At 41.3% G+C, this 12,575-nt stretch overlaps 1 protein-coding gene across 1 annotated transcript in view; it reads left to right on the top strand.

Moving 5' to 3' along the window:
- PAPPA2 (pappalysin 2) overlaps window positions 1-11,779 on the top strand; it is a gene marked incomplete at both ends in the record, with an annotated part of 159,355 nt that extends 147,576 nt beyond the window's left edge. Inside the window, 2 exons of the mRNA XM_083357379.1 lie at window positions 9,317-9,415; window positions 11,705-11,779. Of these exons, the coding sequence (XP_083213505.1) occupies window positions 9,317-9,415; window positions 11,705-11,779 (174 nt within the window). The remainder of the gene's footprint in view (window positions 1-9,316; window positions 9,416-11,704) is intronic.
- Window positions 11,780-12,575: the final 796 nt, after the last annotated feature.

The raw sequence follows: 12,575 nt of genomic DNA, 5'->3' as shown, positions 1-12,575 counted from the left end.
AAATAGAGAACACTACCACAAAAAAGCAAAGCCAGTTGGGATACTGTCAGCCACCAATTCCTGGCCCACTCAACTATTTTGAATCAACACTAGAGTCACGTCAGAGGAGATATCAGCACTTAGTGATATCACCTCCAGAAACCAAATAGAGGGAGAGACAGACCGTGGTTCTGATACAGTCTGGCAATGGTTCTTAAATTTTTGAGAAATGGGATCGTCTGCTTAAGTCTGTTGCAGCTCTTTTTAGCTGTCATTATTGAAAGCAGATGAGGTTTTCCACCATTTTTTAGGTGGGGAACAGATGTGAGTCGCCACACGCACTCTAAATAGTCATTACAGTTAAAAATAAATAAATTTAATAAATAAATTCAAAAATAAATCTGGCCAAACCTACTTCTGGCATCTGTGCAGGCATCCACTCCTCTCCTCCCAAAATCAAGTGTGGTCCTTGGTCACAGCAGATTGCAATTCTGTAGAACGCCTACTTGAAAGCATTTTACAATGTTGAGACAAACTTGCATTAGGAAAGGAGCCTTGGTTACTGTGAGAACCATGGCAGAGGGCTTGTAGCTAGAAAATAGAGGTTGTAACATGTACTGTAATTCGGGCACCAGGCATAGGATCTTTTAGAAGTATATGAAAATGCATCTTTTATAAGCCTGGTACAAATTAAATGAGGTAGGAAAATAGGTTTATAAAGTATCCAAAATAACAGAACTCTTTTGATTTTAAAATGATGTGTACATGTCTACAGCATGTGTACATGCTATTTCAGTGTGTAGTGGTGAAGAACACCAAGCCAATAGTAGCAAATATGGGTTTGCTCCTTCAGTTCTGCAAAACAATCGGTCAGTTATCTGCAGTGGAGAAGAAAGCCAGTTTCCCCAACAGTTTCGACCTTGTTATAACATTTGCTTATTTACAGGTATGTTTGCATAAAGGTATGCAGGATTTGATGCAGCAAGCCCTGAATATGGAAGTTAACTGAACACCCCCCCCCAAATAAAGGGAGGTTATACAAGGCCCCTTAGAAGAATTTATGTTACTAAAATGACTGATGACTTTAAATCACAGTTCAGGGATATAACAACTGAAGATATTAGCAGTAGAATTAGCCTCTTCTTTGATTGTCAAGTTTCAGAGTCTTCTCTAATTGCTCTTGCCTTTGCCTTATGTGTCCAAACTGTCTTAGCTTCATTATGTTTTATTTCATTTTGTATTGAGTTATTTGTTGTTGTAGTTCAAGGTAGTCTCCAAAATAATTTACAGCATTAGAAATGAAAGGAAATTCTTATTCTTTTTTTGGCTCAGACTTTCTGCTGGTCCAGGTTTCACAACTCTATGTTACAGTTGGAAAGAGAACTGCCTTGACAGCATATAACTTTCTTATCTATATGATACCTCTACATTTTAATGTTGTGTGTGCATTTGTCATACATATTTATGCTTTTCAATAAAAGAGTAAAATTCAGAAGACACCAGTAGCAAAAGCCTCAACAAATGTGATCTTTAAGCTGAAATCTAAGGATTTAATTTGATTGGGTACGTGTCCAAGTAAAGCCAAATGAGTAGCTGTACATAATACGTCATCTTCAAGACCTAATGACTTTTTCAAAAGTCCTATAAATCCCTGTTTAAGAGTTAGAAACAGGTGTCTCGGCTGAACAACCAGCCTAACCATCCCAGGGATCATTTGAGTTACTCAAGTTCTCCAGAGTGATCACATGTGACCTCTTCTGAGATCCACAAACCAGGGTGGATAATAATTGATTTCTTTTAAAAAATTTTTTTTTAAAAAAAGATTATTTTGATTTAAATTGGATTTTTTTAATTTAAATCGTTGTTTAAATTTTTTTTAATCAAATTTATTTTAATAAAATGCTTTTGGAGTAAAAATCTATCTAAATATAGTTTTTTATTTAAGATACATTAATAATTTAGTTTACTCAGCATGAAATGGAGCTTAGTTATGTAGCATGAGGCTGTGTATTCTGCAATATTTACATTTTTTGTAAACATTCAATGAATTCAAGCTCTGCAAGCTGAGATAACATGCACGGCATTGATGCATTCACACAATTTCACAGTAACCATGAGATAAATCATAAAACAAAGTTCAGGAATATTCCTTTATCCCATTGTTTTGCAAATCTATGTACACTACAAACTGTATGATTGTTTGAAGAGAAAGGCATCTATACCAGGCTCTGTTTTAATTAAATAAAAGAATTGTATTTAGTAGTTTTCCATCTATGTGTGATTAACCTATTAACCTAAAATCGGTTCTGATATCGCTGTTTTACTAACCTGACAGATTATTCTAAATAGAAAACCTTCATTTTGTTTGCAATTAATAATATTAAAGATTCTAACTACCAGCAAGAATGAGTCCTTACATTTAAAGAGCACCTGACATTTCAGATCCATCATGGCGGCACCTGTTAGCGGGCATCCACTCACCTGCTGCCCGCCACGTCCCTCACCTTGATGCGTCACTGCCGCATCACCAGCTGTCCCATTAAAGTGAATGGGACTGTTGGTGAGTCAACAGTGGGTCAGAGGAGGAGCTGCTGCCGGACAGAGATGACAGTTGCTCTTTAAAAATTATGATTTAAATCGACTTGATTTAAATCAAATCCACCCTGCCACAAACAACGTCTGCACAGCAAATAGCAAAATTATTGGAGGCTTAATTCTGATAAACCCTTGAAAACTGACTCTGATTGGTTGGATCCAATACCAACCTCCTTGTTCAGTTCCATTAACTGTTCTCTCCTGATTCCTAAGGACGAAAGAAACAATCCAGCTAATATCTGTCCAAGTAGCCTTCTAAGTATTCTCAGAAAAGTGTACATGCTGATCCAGTCATAAATCCAATCCTATTAGTCCTGTTATTGAATGTATATGGTTGCTTACCCCATCCTCAACAATACATTCAGTAGGTATAATATTGCTTTGTGGAATTTTTTTACTTCATCAGTTTTGGATCAATCCATCCAGCGTTTGAATGTTTTGCCATTGACAACTATTTGGGATGTTGAACCAGATAGATTTCTTATGCTCATTCAGTTTATTATATTGGCCATTTGCTAAGTTAAAGGGAAAATAAAATAGATCAGACTAGATCTGTATTAATTCATTTCATTCTTTTTTTATTGCTGGATTAAAAACAAGGAGAAAACGGGCATAAAATTAAATATAAGAAAACCAAACTTAATACCAACAAGTTGAACAACTATCCTTAGAACTGGGAATAAATATACTGAATTGGCGAACAGCTTCTGCCTTGTAAGAGCAACCCTCACTCGTAAAGGAACAAACAGGCAAGAAATAGATAACTGCAGATTAACACTGGATAGAGCAACCATAGAGGCCTTGGGAAAAATATTCAAATGCTCTGAGCTGTCTACACCTACAAAAATCAGAATCATGCAAGCCTTGATAGTCCTGTAGTATTCTATGGAAATGAAAGTTGGACTTTGAAGAAGCAGGATAATGCCTTTGAATGTTAGTGTGGCGGAAGACTCCTGAGAATGCTATGGACAGCCAAGAAAACAAACTAATGGATCTTCAAAGAAATCAACCCATAATTCTCACCTGAGGCACAAGGTTCAAATTATCCTACACATTATGCAAAGGCCTAGCTCTCTGGAGAAGACCATAGTGCTGGGAAAGGTAGAAGGAAAGAGACTCATAATGGTTTTTATCTCTGGGCAGTGGATTAATGATCTGGGTAGGGGTGATTTAACCATCCATCCTCTGTCATGGTCCGATCATTTTCTTCTCCGGCTAGACTTTCAGTACGCCACCCCCCGCCACTGGGAGGTGGAACTGACCAGGTAGTTCCGCACCAGGCACCTGATGGACCCTGAGAGGTTCTGGACGGAGCTTGGGACATTTCCTGCTTCCCTTGCCCACGGCTCTGCCGAGGCCCTAGTGGCAGCCTGGGAGAGGGCAGCTGCTGGGGCCTTAGATGTGCCTTTGCGGCCTCTGACCCAGCATGGATCCCGGGTGGCCCCCTGGTTTACCGAGGGACTCCGAGTGATGAAGCGCCGGAAAAGATGCCTAGAGAGTCATTGGAGGTCCAGCAGATCCGAATCTGACCGAACACAGTTGAGGACTTATCTTAAGTCTTACCTAGTGGCGATGGAAGCAGCAAAGTGTGCTTACTTTTCCACTCTCATCGCGTCCGCAGATAACCGCCCAGCCGCCCTGTTTAGAGTGACCCGCTCACTGCTTAATCAGTGACCGAGGGATGACCCCTTGCAGGGTAGGGCTGAGGAATTAGTACAGTATCTGCAGGACAAAATCGCTCAGATCCGGTCTCGTTTGGACTCCGATTGGGTGGAATTGGCGGAGTGGAAGGGGCAGGTCTTGGTTATACCATCTGGGGTGAGTTTGATCCTGTATCTTTGGATGATGTGGACAGGATTATGCGCAGACTGAGCGCTACAACCTGTTTACTGGGCCCATGTCCCTCCTGGCTAGTTTCGGCCGCCGGGGAGATGACAGGGGGCTGGCTCCAGGCTTGCTCAACGCTTCATTGACAGAGGGTGTCTTCCCCTCCGCCTTGAAAGAGGCGGTGGTGAGGCCCCTCTTCAAGAAGCCTGCCTTGGATCTGGCCTCAATGAATAACTATCGTCCTGTCTCCAACCTCCGCTTTGTAGCGAAGATTGTTGAGTGTTGTGGTGCATCAGCTTCCACAATTCCTGGATGAAGCGGACTATCTGGACCCGTACCAGTCTGGTTTCAGACCTGGTTACAGCACGGAAACGGCATTGGTCGCACTGGTAGATGATCTCTGGTGGGCCCGGGACAGGGGCTGTTCCTCTGTCCTGGTCCTACTTGACCTCTCAGCGGCTTTTGATACCATCGACCATGGTATCTTGCTGCGATGGCTCAAGGGGTTGGGAGTGGGAGGCACTGTTTTATGGTGGTTCTCCTACCTCTCAGGCCATTCGCAGTTTGTATTGGCAGGGGGGCAGAGATCCACCCCGAGGCCCCTTTCTTGTGGGGTACCTTAGGGGTCGGTTCTCTCCCCCCCCTGTTTAACATCTATATGAAGCTGCTGGGTGAGATTATTCGTGGTTTTGGGGTGAGGTATCACCAGTATGCAGATGATACCCAGTTGTTCATCTCCACCCCAAACAAACCCAGTGATGCCCTTGACGTGATGTCCCGGTGCCTGGAGGTGGTACGGGTCTGGATGGGAAGGAACAGGCTCAGGCTTAACTCCTCCAAGACCGAGTGGCTGTGGATACTGGCATCTCGTATTGTCCAACATGTTCCATCTCTTTTGATGGGGGGGAGGTATTGCCCCCCTCTGAAAGGGCTCGCAACTTGGGTGTCCTCCTGGATTCATGGCTTAATTTGGAAGTACATTTAACTGCTGTGACCAGGGGGGCCTTTGCACAGGTTCGCCTGGTGCACCAGTTGTGCCCCTTTTTGGACCGAGATGCCCTGTTCACGGTCACCCATGCCCTTATCACTTCTTGCCTGGATTACTGTAACGCTCTCTACATGGGGCTGCCCTTGAAGTACACCTGGAGGCTTCAGCTGGTGCAAAATGCTGCCGCGTGGGTACTTATGGGAGTTCCTTGATACTCTCATGTTACTCCACTCCTGCGTAAGCTTCATTGGCTTCCGGTTGTCCTCCGGGTGCGATTCAAGGTGCTAGTAATTACCTTTAAAGCCCTACATGGCTTAGGCCTGGCTGTACGCTTTGAACCCAGGAAGCCTCCAGGAGACACTCACGGACAGGTAAACCTATCCGTGAGTTCCATCGGTTAAGCAATGCCGGCTGGCAACCACTAGGGGGAGAGCCTTCTCTGGAATGAACTGCCTCCGGAGCTGCGGATGGCCCCCAACCTTCGGTCCTTCCGCCGTGACCTGAAGACATGGATGTTCCAACAAGCGGGCCTGGACTGACTATGGTTTTAAATTTGGTTTTATGGGGTTAAATTACTATGTATTGAACATATCTACTGTTTCATTCTTTTTTAAATTTTGTATTTTCATGCCCTTTTTTAGTTTTTATTGTTGTGAGCCGCCCTGAGTCCTTAGGGAGAAGGGCGGCATATAAATATAATCAATCAATCAATCAATTCCCAAACTACATAACTGAAATGCACATAAGAGTTTTTGGATACAGCTTACACAAATAATAATTTTAAGGTTGTAGTCCATGAGTCCATAAAAAAGTTGTGATTCATTTAACTCCATGTTGTAAATTAACCTTGCCTTCCAAATAAGTCCATAAAAGTTATAGTTTTCTTGTTTACAAATATTATATAAATCATTTGTGGGGCATTAAAAGCCTGGAAAAGAAATGGGGCTTCATTTATATTTTTGCAAAAATGCTGTTTTGTTGGCATTGATGTGTGGGAGTGGCTGTTTTATTTATTTGGACTTCAATTGGGAAACACAGAAAAATGCTTTCTAGACTTTGATGGAAATTTCTTACGCTTGTCAGGGGATGGAATTCAAACTATGAAAGTCTGGGAATGATTTCCTGCTTGAACAGGATCCTCCTTTCCTCTTTCCTCTGTAAACCTGAACTGAAACTCTGCAACTGGAAGAAAATGTGTTGTGGTTCCTAGGTCAGAGAAAAGAAACACCTTTGTAAAAGGTTACTGTTTATTGAAAATAATTTGCAATACCTGCTGGTTTGCACTGAGAAACAATTCTCGTGTACTGCAGCAAAATTTATCATGCTGTTGCTTGGGAGCATTTCTGTGTGCATTTGGCGAGTACAGATAGTCTTCGATTTGCAACAGTTCACATGTAGTGACTGTTCGAAGTTCCGACGGCACTGAAGAAAGTGATTTATGACTGTCTTTCACACTTACAACCATTGCAGCATCCCCATGGGGTTATGTGATCAAAATTTAGACGCTTGGCAACAGACTCATATTTATGACCGTTGCAGTGTTTCAGGGTCATGTGATCCCTTTTTGTGATCTTCTGACAAGCAAAGTCCATGGGGAAGCCGGTTTCACTTAACAATCATGTTAGGTAAAGGTAAAGGTAAAGGTTCCCCCGCACATGCGTGCTAGTCGTTTCCGACTCTAGGGGCCGGTGCTCATCTCCGTTTCAAAGCCGAAGAGCCAGCGTTTGTCCAAGGACGTCTCCGTGGTCATGTGGCCGGCATGACTAGACGCCAAAGGCGCACGGAACGCTGTTACCTTCCCACCATAGTGGTCCCTATTTTTCTACTTGCATTTTTACGTCCTTTCGAACTGCTAGGTTGGCAGAAGCTGGGACGAGTAACAGGCGCTCACTCTGCTACGCGGCACTCGGGATTCGACCCGCCAAACTGCCGACCTTCTGATCGACAAGCTCAGCGTCCTAACCCACTCAGCCACCGCGTCCCTTGTAACAATCATGTTACTAACTTAATAATTGTAATGGTTCACTTAACAACTGTGGCACAAAATGGTCATAAAATGGAACGAAACTCACTTAACAAATGTCTCACTTAGCAACAAAAATTTGGGGCTCAGTGGTGATTGCAAGACGAAGACCTGTACAGAAAGAAGGGAAAGGAAGTTCAGAAATACAAGACAGAAATAAAATGCCAGCAATTATTCTCCTGGAAAATATGTATATATATATCCAATTATATTAATTCTAATTTAGAGTCCATTCTGGCTTATTTTAGGTTAAGTGATGGGAAATCTAACTGAAATTCCAAGTATGGCAGAATGCAAAGGACCTGAATTCTGGTTCCTTACCATTCCAACTATCCAGCCACCATTTAATTCGCATTACTTAGCAGTAGTTAAGAGCCTATGATTTCCAACATATTTTATGTCCCATTTTATTGTTTTTAATCCTTTCATTTTTCTTCTCATTATTTTTAACTTCCATTTTTCCTCTTATAAGCATTTTTAATATGAATTATCATGGTTGCCTATAATTATAATAGATGCCCAAATTTATCCCAGTTTCAATATATTTTTTGCCATTTGAAATGGTTAAGATAAGAGCAGTTAAGAGTCATATTGCTATGACTCTTCATATCATATAACTCTTAACTGCTCTTATCTCCACCATTTCAAATGGCGAAAAATAAATTCATACTGCGATAAATTTGGGCATCTATTATACTTTCCTCATCCCAGCATTTCCTCTTTAGATGGTGATCTGGAAGTCATTTTAAACCAGCATTCACTACAATAGGCAGTTAGTAGTTGTATTTGTGAACTACAACTACTATTACAGACTAAGTGAAACTTGTCTTATTGTCAGTAAATGTGAGAGGGATCTTGGAGTCCTGGTGGAAAATCACTTGTATATGAATCAACAGTGTGCAGCAACAGCCAAAAAAGCCAATGCAGCCTTAGGCTACATTAATAGAGGTATAGAATTAATATCACATAAAGTTATAGTATCACTTTACAAAGCCATAGTAAGACCATACTTGGAATACTGCATCCAGTTCTGGTCACCATAAAAAAAAAGATATTGAGACTGTGCAGAGAAGAGCAACAAAATGAATAGGGGGCTGGAGGCTAAAACATATGAAGAACAGTTACAGGAATTGGGTATGTCTGACTAGTCTATTGAAAAGAAGGACCAGAGGGGACCTGATAGCACTGAGGGGCTCCTACAAAGATGAGGGGGTCAAACTATTTTCCAAAACACTAAAAGGCAAGACAAGAAACCTTGGATAGAAACTAACCAAGGAGAGATGTAACCTAGAACTAAGAAGAAAATTCCTAATGGTTAGAGCAATCAACCAATGGAATAGCTTGCCTTCAGAAGTTTTGGGTGCTCCATCACTGGAAGCTTTCAAAAAGAGACTGGACAACCATTTGCCTGAAATGGTATACGGTCTCTTTCCAAGGTCTCTTCCAACATTATTATTCTACGTTCTCACTGTCATAATTTTCTGGCTTTGTAAATGAATCATCGTCTGGGTAAACAAACCCTATTGTGTGGAATACAGCAAAAAAATGTGGGGAGAGTCAAATTATCTCTCTCCTTAGTTATAATGGTTTTCTTGTTTACCTGTTGTTCTCTAAGAATACAGTAGGGAGGTGATGTTGCCATACCATCCTCATTGATCATGTATCTTAAACTGTTATAGCTGTAGTAGTAGTATGTCTACATATTTAGTGATTCTTGTCAATTGAATCGGTATAGCTGTTTTGATGGTCTGTTTCTCTTCTCTTGTTTTACAAAAAATATGTTTAAATATATATATATTTTCTAACATGTGAGTGCCAGACTTAATTGACTTTCCCTGTTGCTCTTAATTGATTTTCCCTGTTGCTCTTCATTCACTGAATGCTTTTTTTCTCTTGCTTTACAGCCTTTCCTTGCTGATGGCTGGTGTGACACCATCAACAACCGAGCCTATTGTCAGTATGATGGGGGTGACTGTTGTTCCTCCACAGTCTCCTCAAAGAAGGTAACTGATATGTTAGTTATCCATTACAGAAAATGGAATATACCTTACATATTTGCAGATAAGCTGAGAATTTTAAATGCCAAAATATATCCAAAAAAGTTCAGCTTATCCACAAAATATATAACACACACACACACATTTAAGTACCTGCATTTCCCATATATACACATAGACAAGCTCACCCACATGTGAAATTTTTGACCGAAATACCATGAAAAATGTGGATCAGCTTATCCATGGGTGGCGTATTTTTTCATGGTATTTTGGTTAAAAAAATCAAAAAAATATTATTTATTTACTTATTAGATTTTACCCTGCTTTTATTATTTTATAACTAACTCAAAGTGGTGAACATACATAATGCTCCTTCTTCCTTCTATTTTCCCTACAACAACCACCCTGGGAAGTGAGTTGAACTGAGTAAGTGTGACTGACCCAAAATCACCCAGCCGGCTTTCATGCTAAGGCAGAACTAGAACTCTCAGTCTCCTGGTTTCTAGGCCAGCACCTATATCAGTACAACAAACTGGCTCGCTTATCCATAGATGGACTTATCCACAAATACATATGGCAAATTTATAGGTAGCGTCTGGTCCTGGATTTTTGTGCATAAATTATATGCCGAAATTCTTGACCTGCTGCATAAAAATAACTGGATTTACATAGGAGATGAATTAACCCAAAGTGAAGCTGGATGCTTTTATTAGTTTGTTTGTTTTTAAAACAGCCACGAAAAGATTGTTTCTTTATAAATGATGTATTTTGTGTGGCACAGTTGTACCAGAAAAAGGGCATTTGTGTCATTTGTCAAAGAAATCGTCTCAAACTCTCAAGGTTGCTCAAGTGATGGTCTCAAAGAAGCTGATTGCTGGTATGGAAAGCATAAGCAGAAATCATATGTCTTTTTCAAGTCCTACAAACAGCCAGGGCAGGGAACTCTCCAGAAAGAAACTGTTGAGGCACACAAAGAGACCAGCTCACAGTCTCTGGCTTTCCCTTAAACTACTCCTGTCTGCAAATATTTAAACATAAGTGCAGCTCTTTCAAACACTGCCTTGAATGACTTCCCATTTCATATAAGGCTACGGATGAAGCTGAACGGAATGCCAGGTATATACAGATTATCTTTTCTAAGTACATTTGTCGTTGTGCATAGGTAAAACTCACTCAACAAGAAGTGCTTCACGAAGTGTGTTACAGATTTCATCAGTGCTGGCAGAATGGGAGGTCTATGCGTGCTTCATTAAATTTAAAGAGAGCCACCAAATCAAGAAGACTCAAAGTGGTGCACAGAATAAAAATCATAATCAAAACATACAGCAAAGAGAGAAATACCAATTCCAACCACTCATCATCAGTCAAACAAGATCACAAATTGGCATGGCTCCTGGCCTGTTTCAAAATCCATATTTTGAAAGCTTTTCTAAAGGAGAAGAGGGTATTATTTTGCCCTTGCACATGGCATCTGATGATCACTAAAGCAACTCGTAATGCAATTCTTAAATCCAACTCAACTGTTTCTTAGGCTTGTGTGGAAGTCTGGAAAAGAAAGTTGCTTTAGTGGATAACAGAGAGCTAGCATGCTTTTTAGCAAATATAGCCTGTTAGGTTCTCGAATTGAGCAGAACTTGTAAGCAGCTTAGCATTTAGTTCCTGCCCTTGTTGAATAAAGAAATGAAACTATCTTAAGTCAGTGTTGTGGGTGGAAACCAATTTGGTTTTATTCTGTTTGGGTTCTGCCAGAACTTGTTAAGTTTGCTCTTGGGTTCCTGGCCTCTATAATATTGTCTTGGAAAATTTGGAGAATAAATAGCTGATAAATAGTTCTAAGTTGTACTACTGATCCATATGAGTGAAGGGTAGAAGAGATGCTTCCCAGAATTAAGCCTCTGTTACCCTAAATCAGGGGTGTCAAACTCAATTTCATTGAGGGCCGCATGAGCATTGCGGTTGCCCTCAAGGGGCCGGGTGGGTGTGGCCTACTGGGTGGGCGTGGCCTACTGGGTGGGCGTGGCTAGAGTGCATATGGCCTACTGGGTGGGCATGGCCAGCTCTACATCATTCGCATCAAGGGTGCCTATGGGGGCCTGGGCAGGAGTGGGACAGGTCTGAGGGTCTCTGGCAGGAGGAAGGTCTCTGGGCCAGGGCCAAGGCAGTGGGGGCCGTTCCCTCACTGTTTCCAGGATGGCTTCGCGGGCCACATGAAACCACTTCGCGGGCCAGATCTGGCCCCCGGGCCTTGTGTTTGACATGTCTGCCCTAAATGCCATTGCTCTTCTAATCCTTTAGGTTGTTCTGTTTCCCAATGGCTGTGATCAGGATGAATGCACCTGCCGGGATCCAGCAGCAGAAGAAAATCAGTAGCGGCTGCAGCTGCCACCAGGACATGTTGTGCTGCCAAGGCTCAAACTGGAGGAAATTACAAAGTCTTGAGGGAAAGCATAAATAGGAAAACAGCAAAGGCTGAAGAAAAAGATTCAGGGGAAGTCTGGTCATAAAGGTCCTGCACTTGATGTGTAAGTGCATAAAGGAGAAAGGAAATTTTGAAGAAAGAGGTGGAGAGGAGAGCGAGAAAACAAAACACCTTTACCACCTTTGGTCAACTTCTTTTCCATCAGAACTGAAATACAATATGGTCTTGTCAGCTCTGAACCAAGCCTGAAAGCTACCTTCCTTGCTGCATCAATGGCTTCCCACCTAAACTGTGTCTTTGCTCTGACGTTTTATTGGTGTGCGCCCCTCTAGAGCTTGATTTAGCTAAGTGGGGAGGGAAATGTGATCTGTCTGCAAATATTTAAACATAATTTTATTACAAATCTATATAATATTTTTACTTGCTGTTTAGTAAACTAAATCATGCTGCTGTGAAATACACTACATTAGAAATGTGGGATCATGTAATGAACATTTCCAGAAATCCAGCAGAATTCCAATGGGGAGCTTATAAATATCCAGATGAAGCAGTAATTGCTTTTTCCCCCTAAATTATGTCACACTCAACTGCAGAGTTAAAGTCATGTATGAGAATGCTCTGTCAGTCGTATCTGCCTGTAGTTCTACCACAAAGAAACCAGGCCTGATTTTTTTTTACTAGGCATACATAAATACCTATCCCTCTATTTCCTAAGCAGCACTACAAGTAGTAACTTAAAGAAATGAA

This window comes from Vipera ursinii (assembly GCF_947247035.1).
Source record: "Vipera ursinii genome assembly, chromosome: 3".
In the NCBI taxonomy this organism is placed as follows: Eukaryota; Metazoa; Chordata; class Lepidosauria; order Squamata; family Viperidae; genus Vipera; species Vipera ursinii.
This window is presented reverse-complemented; position numbering and strand designations above follow the sequence as displayed.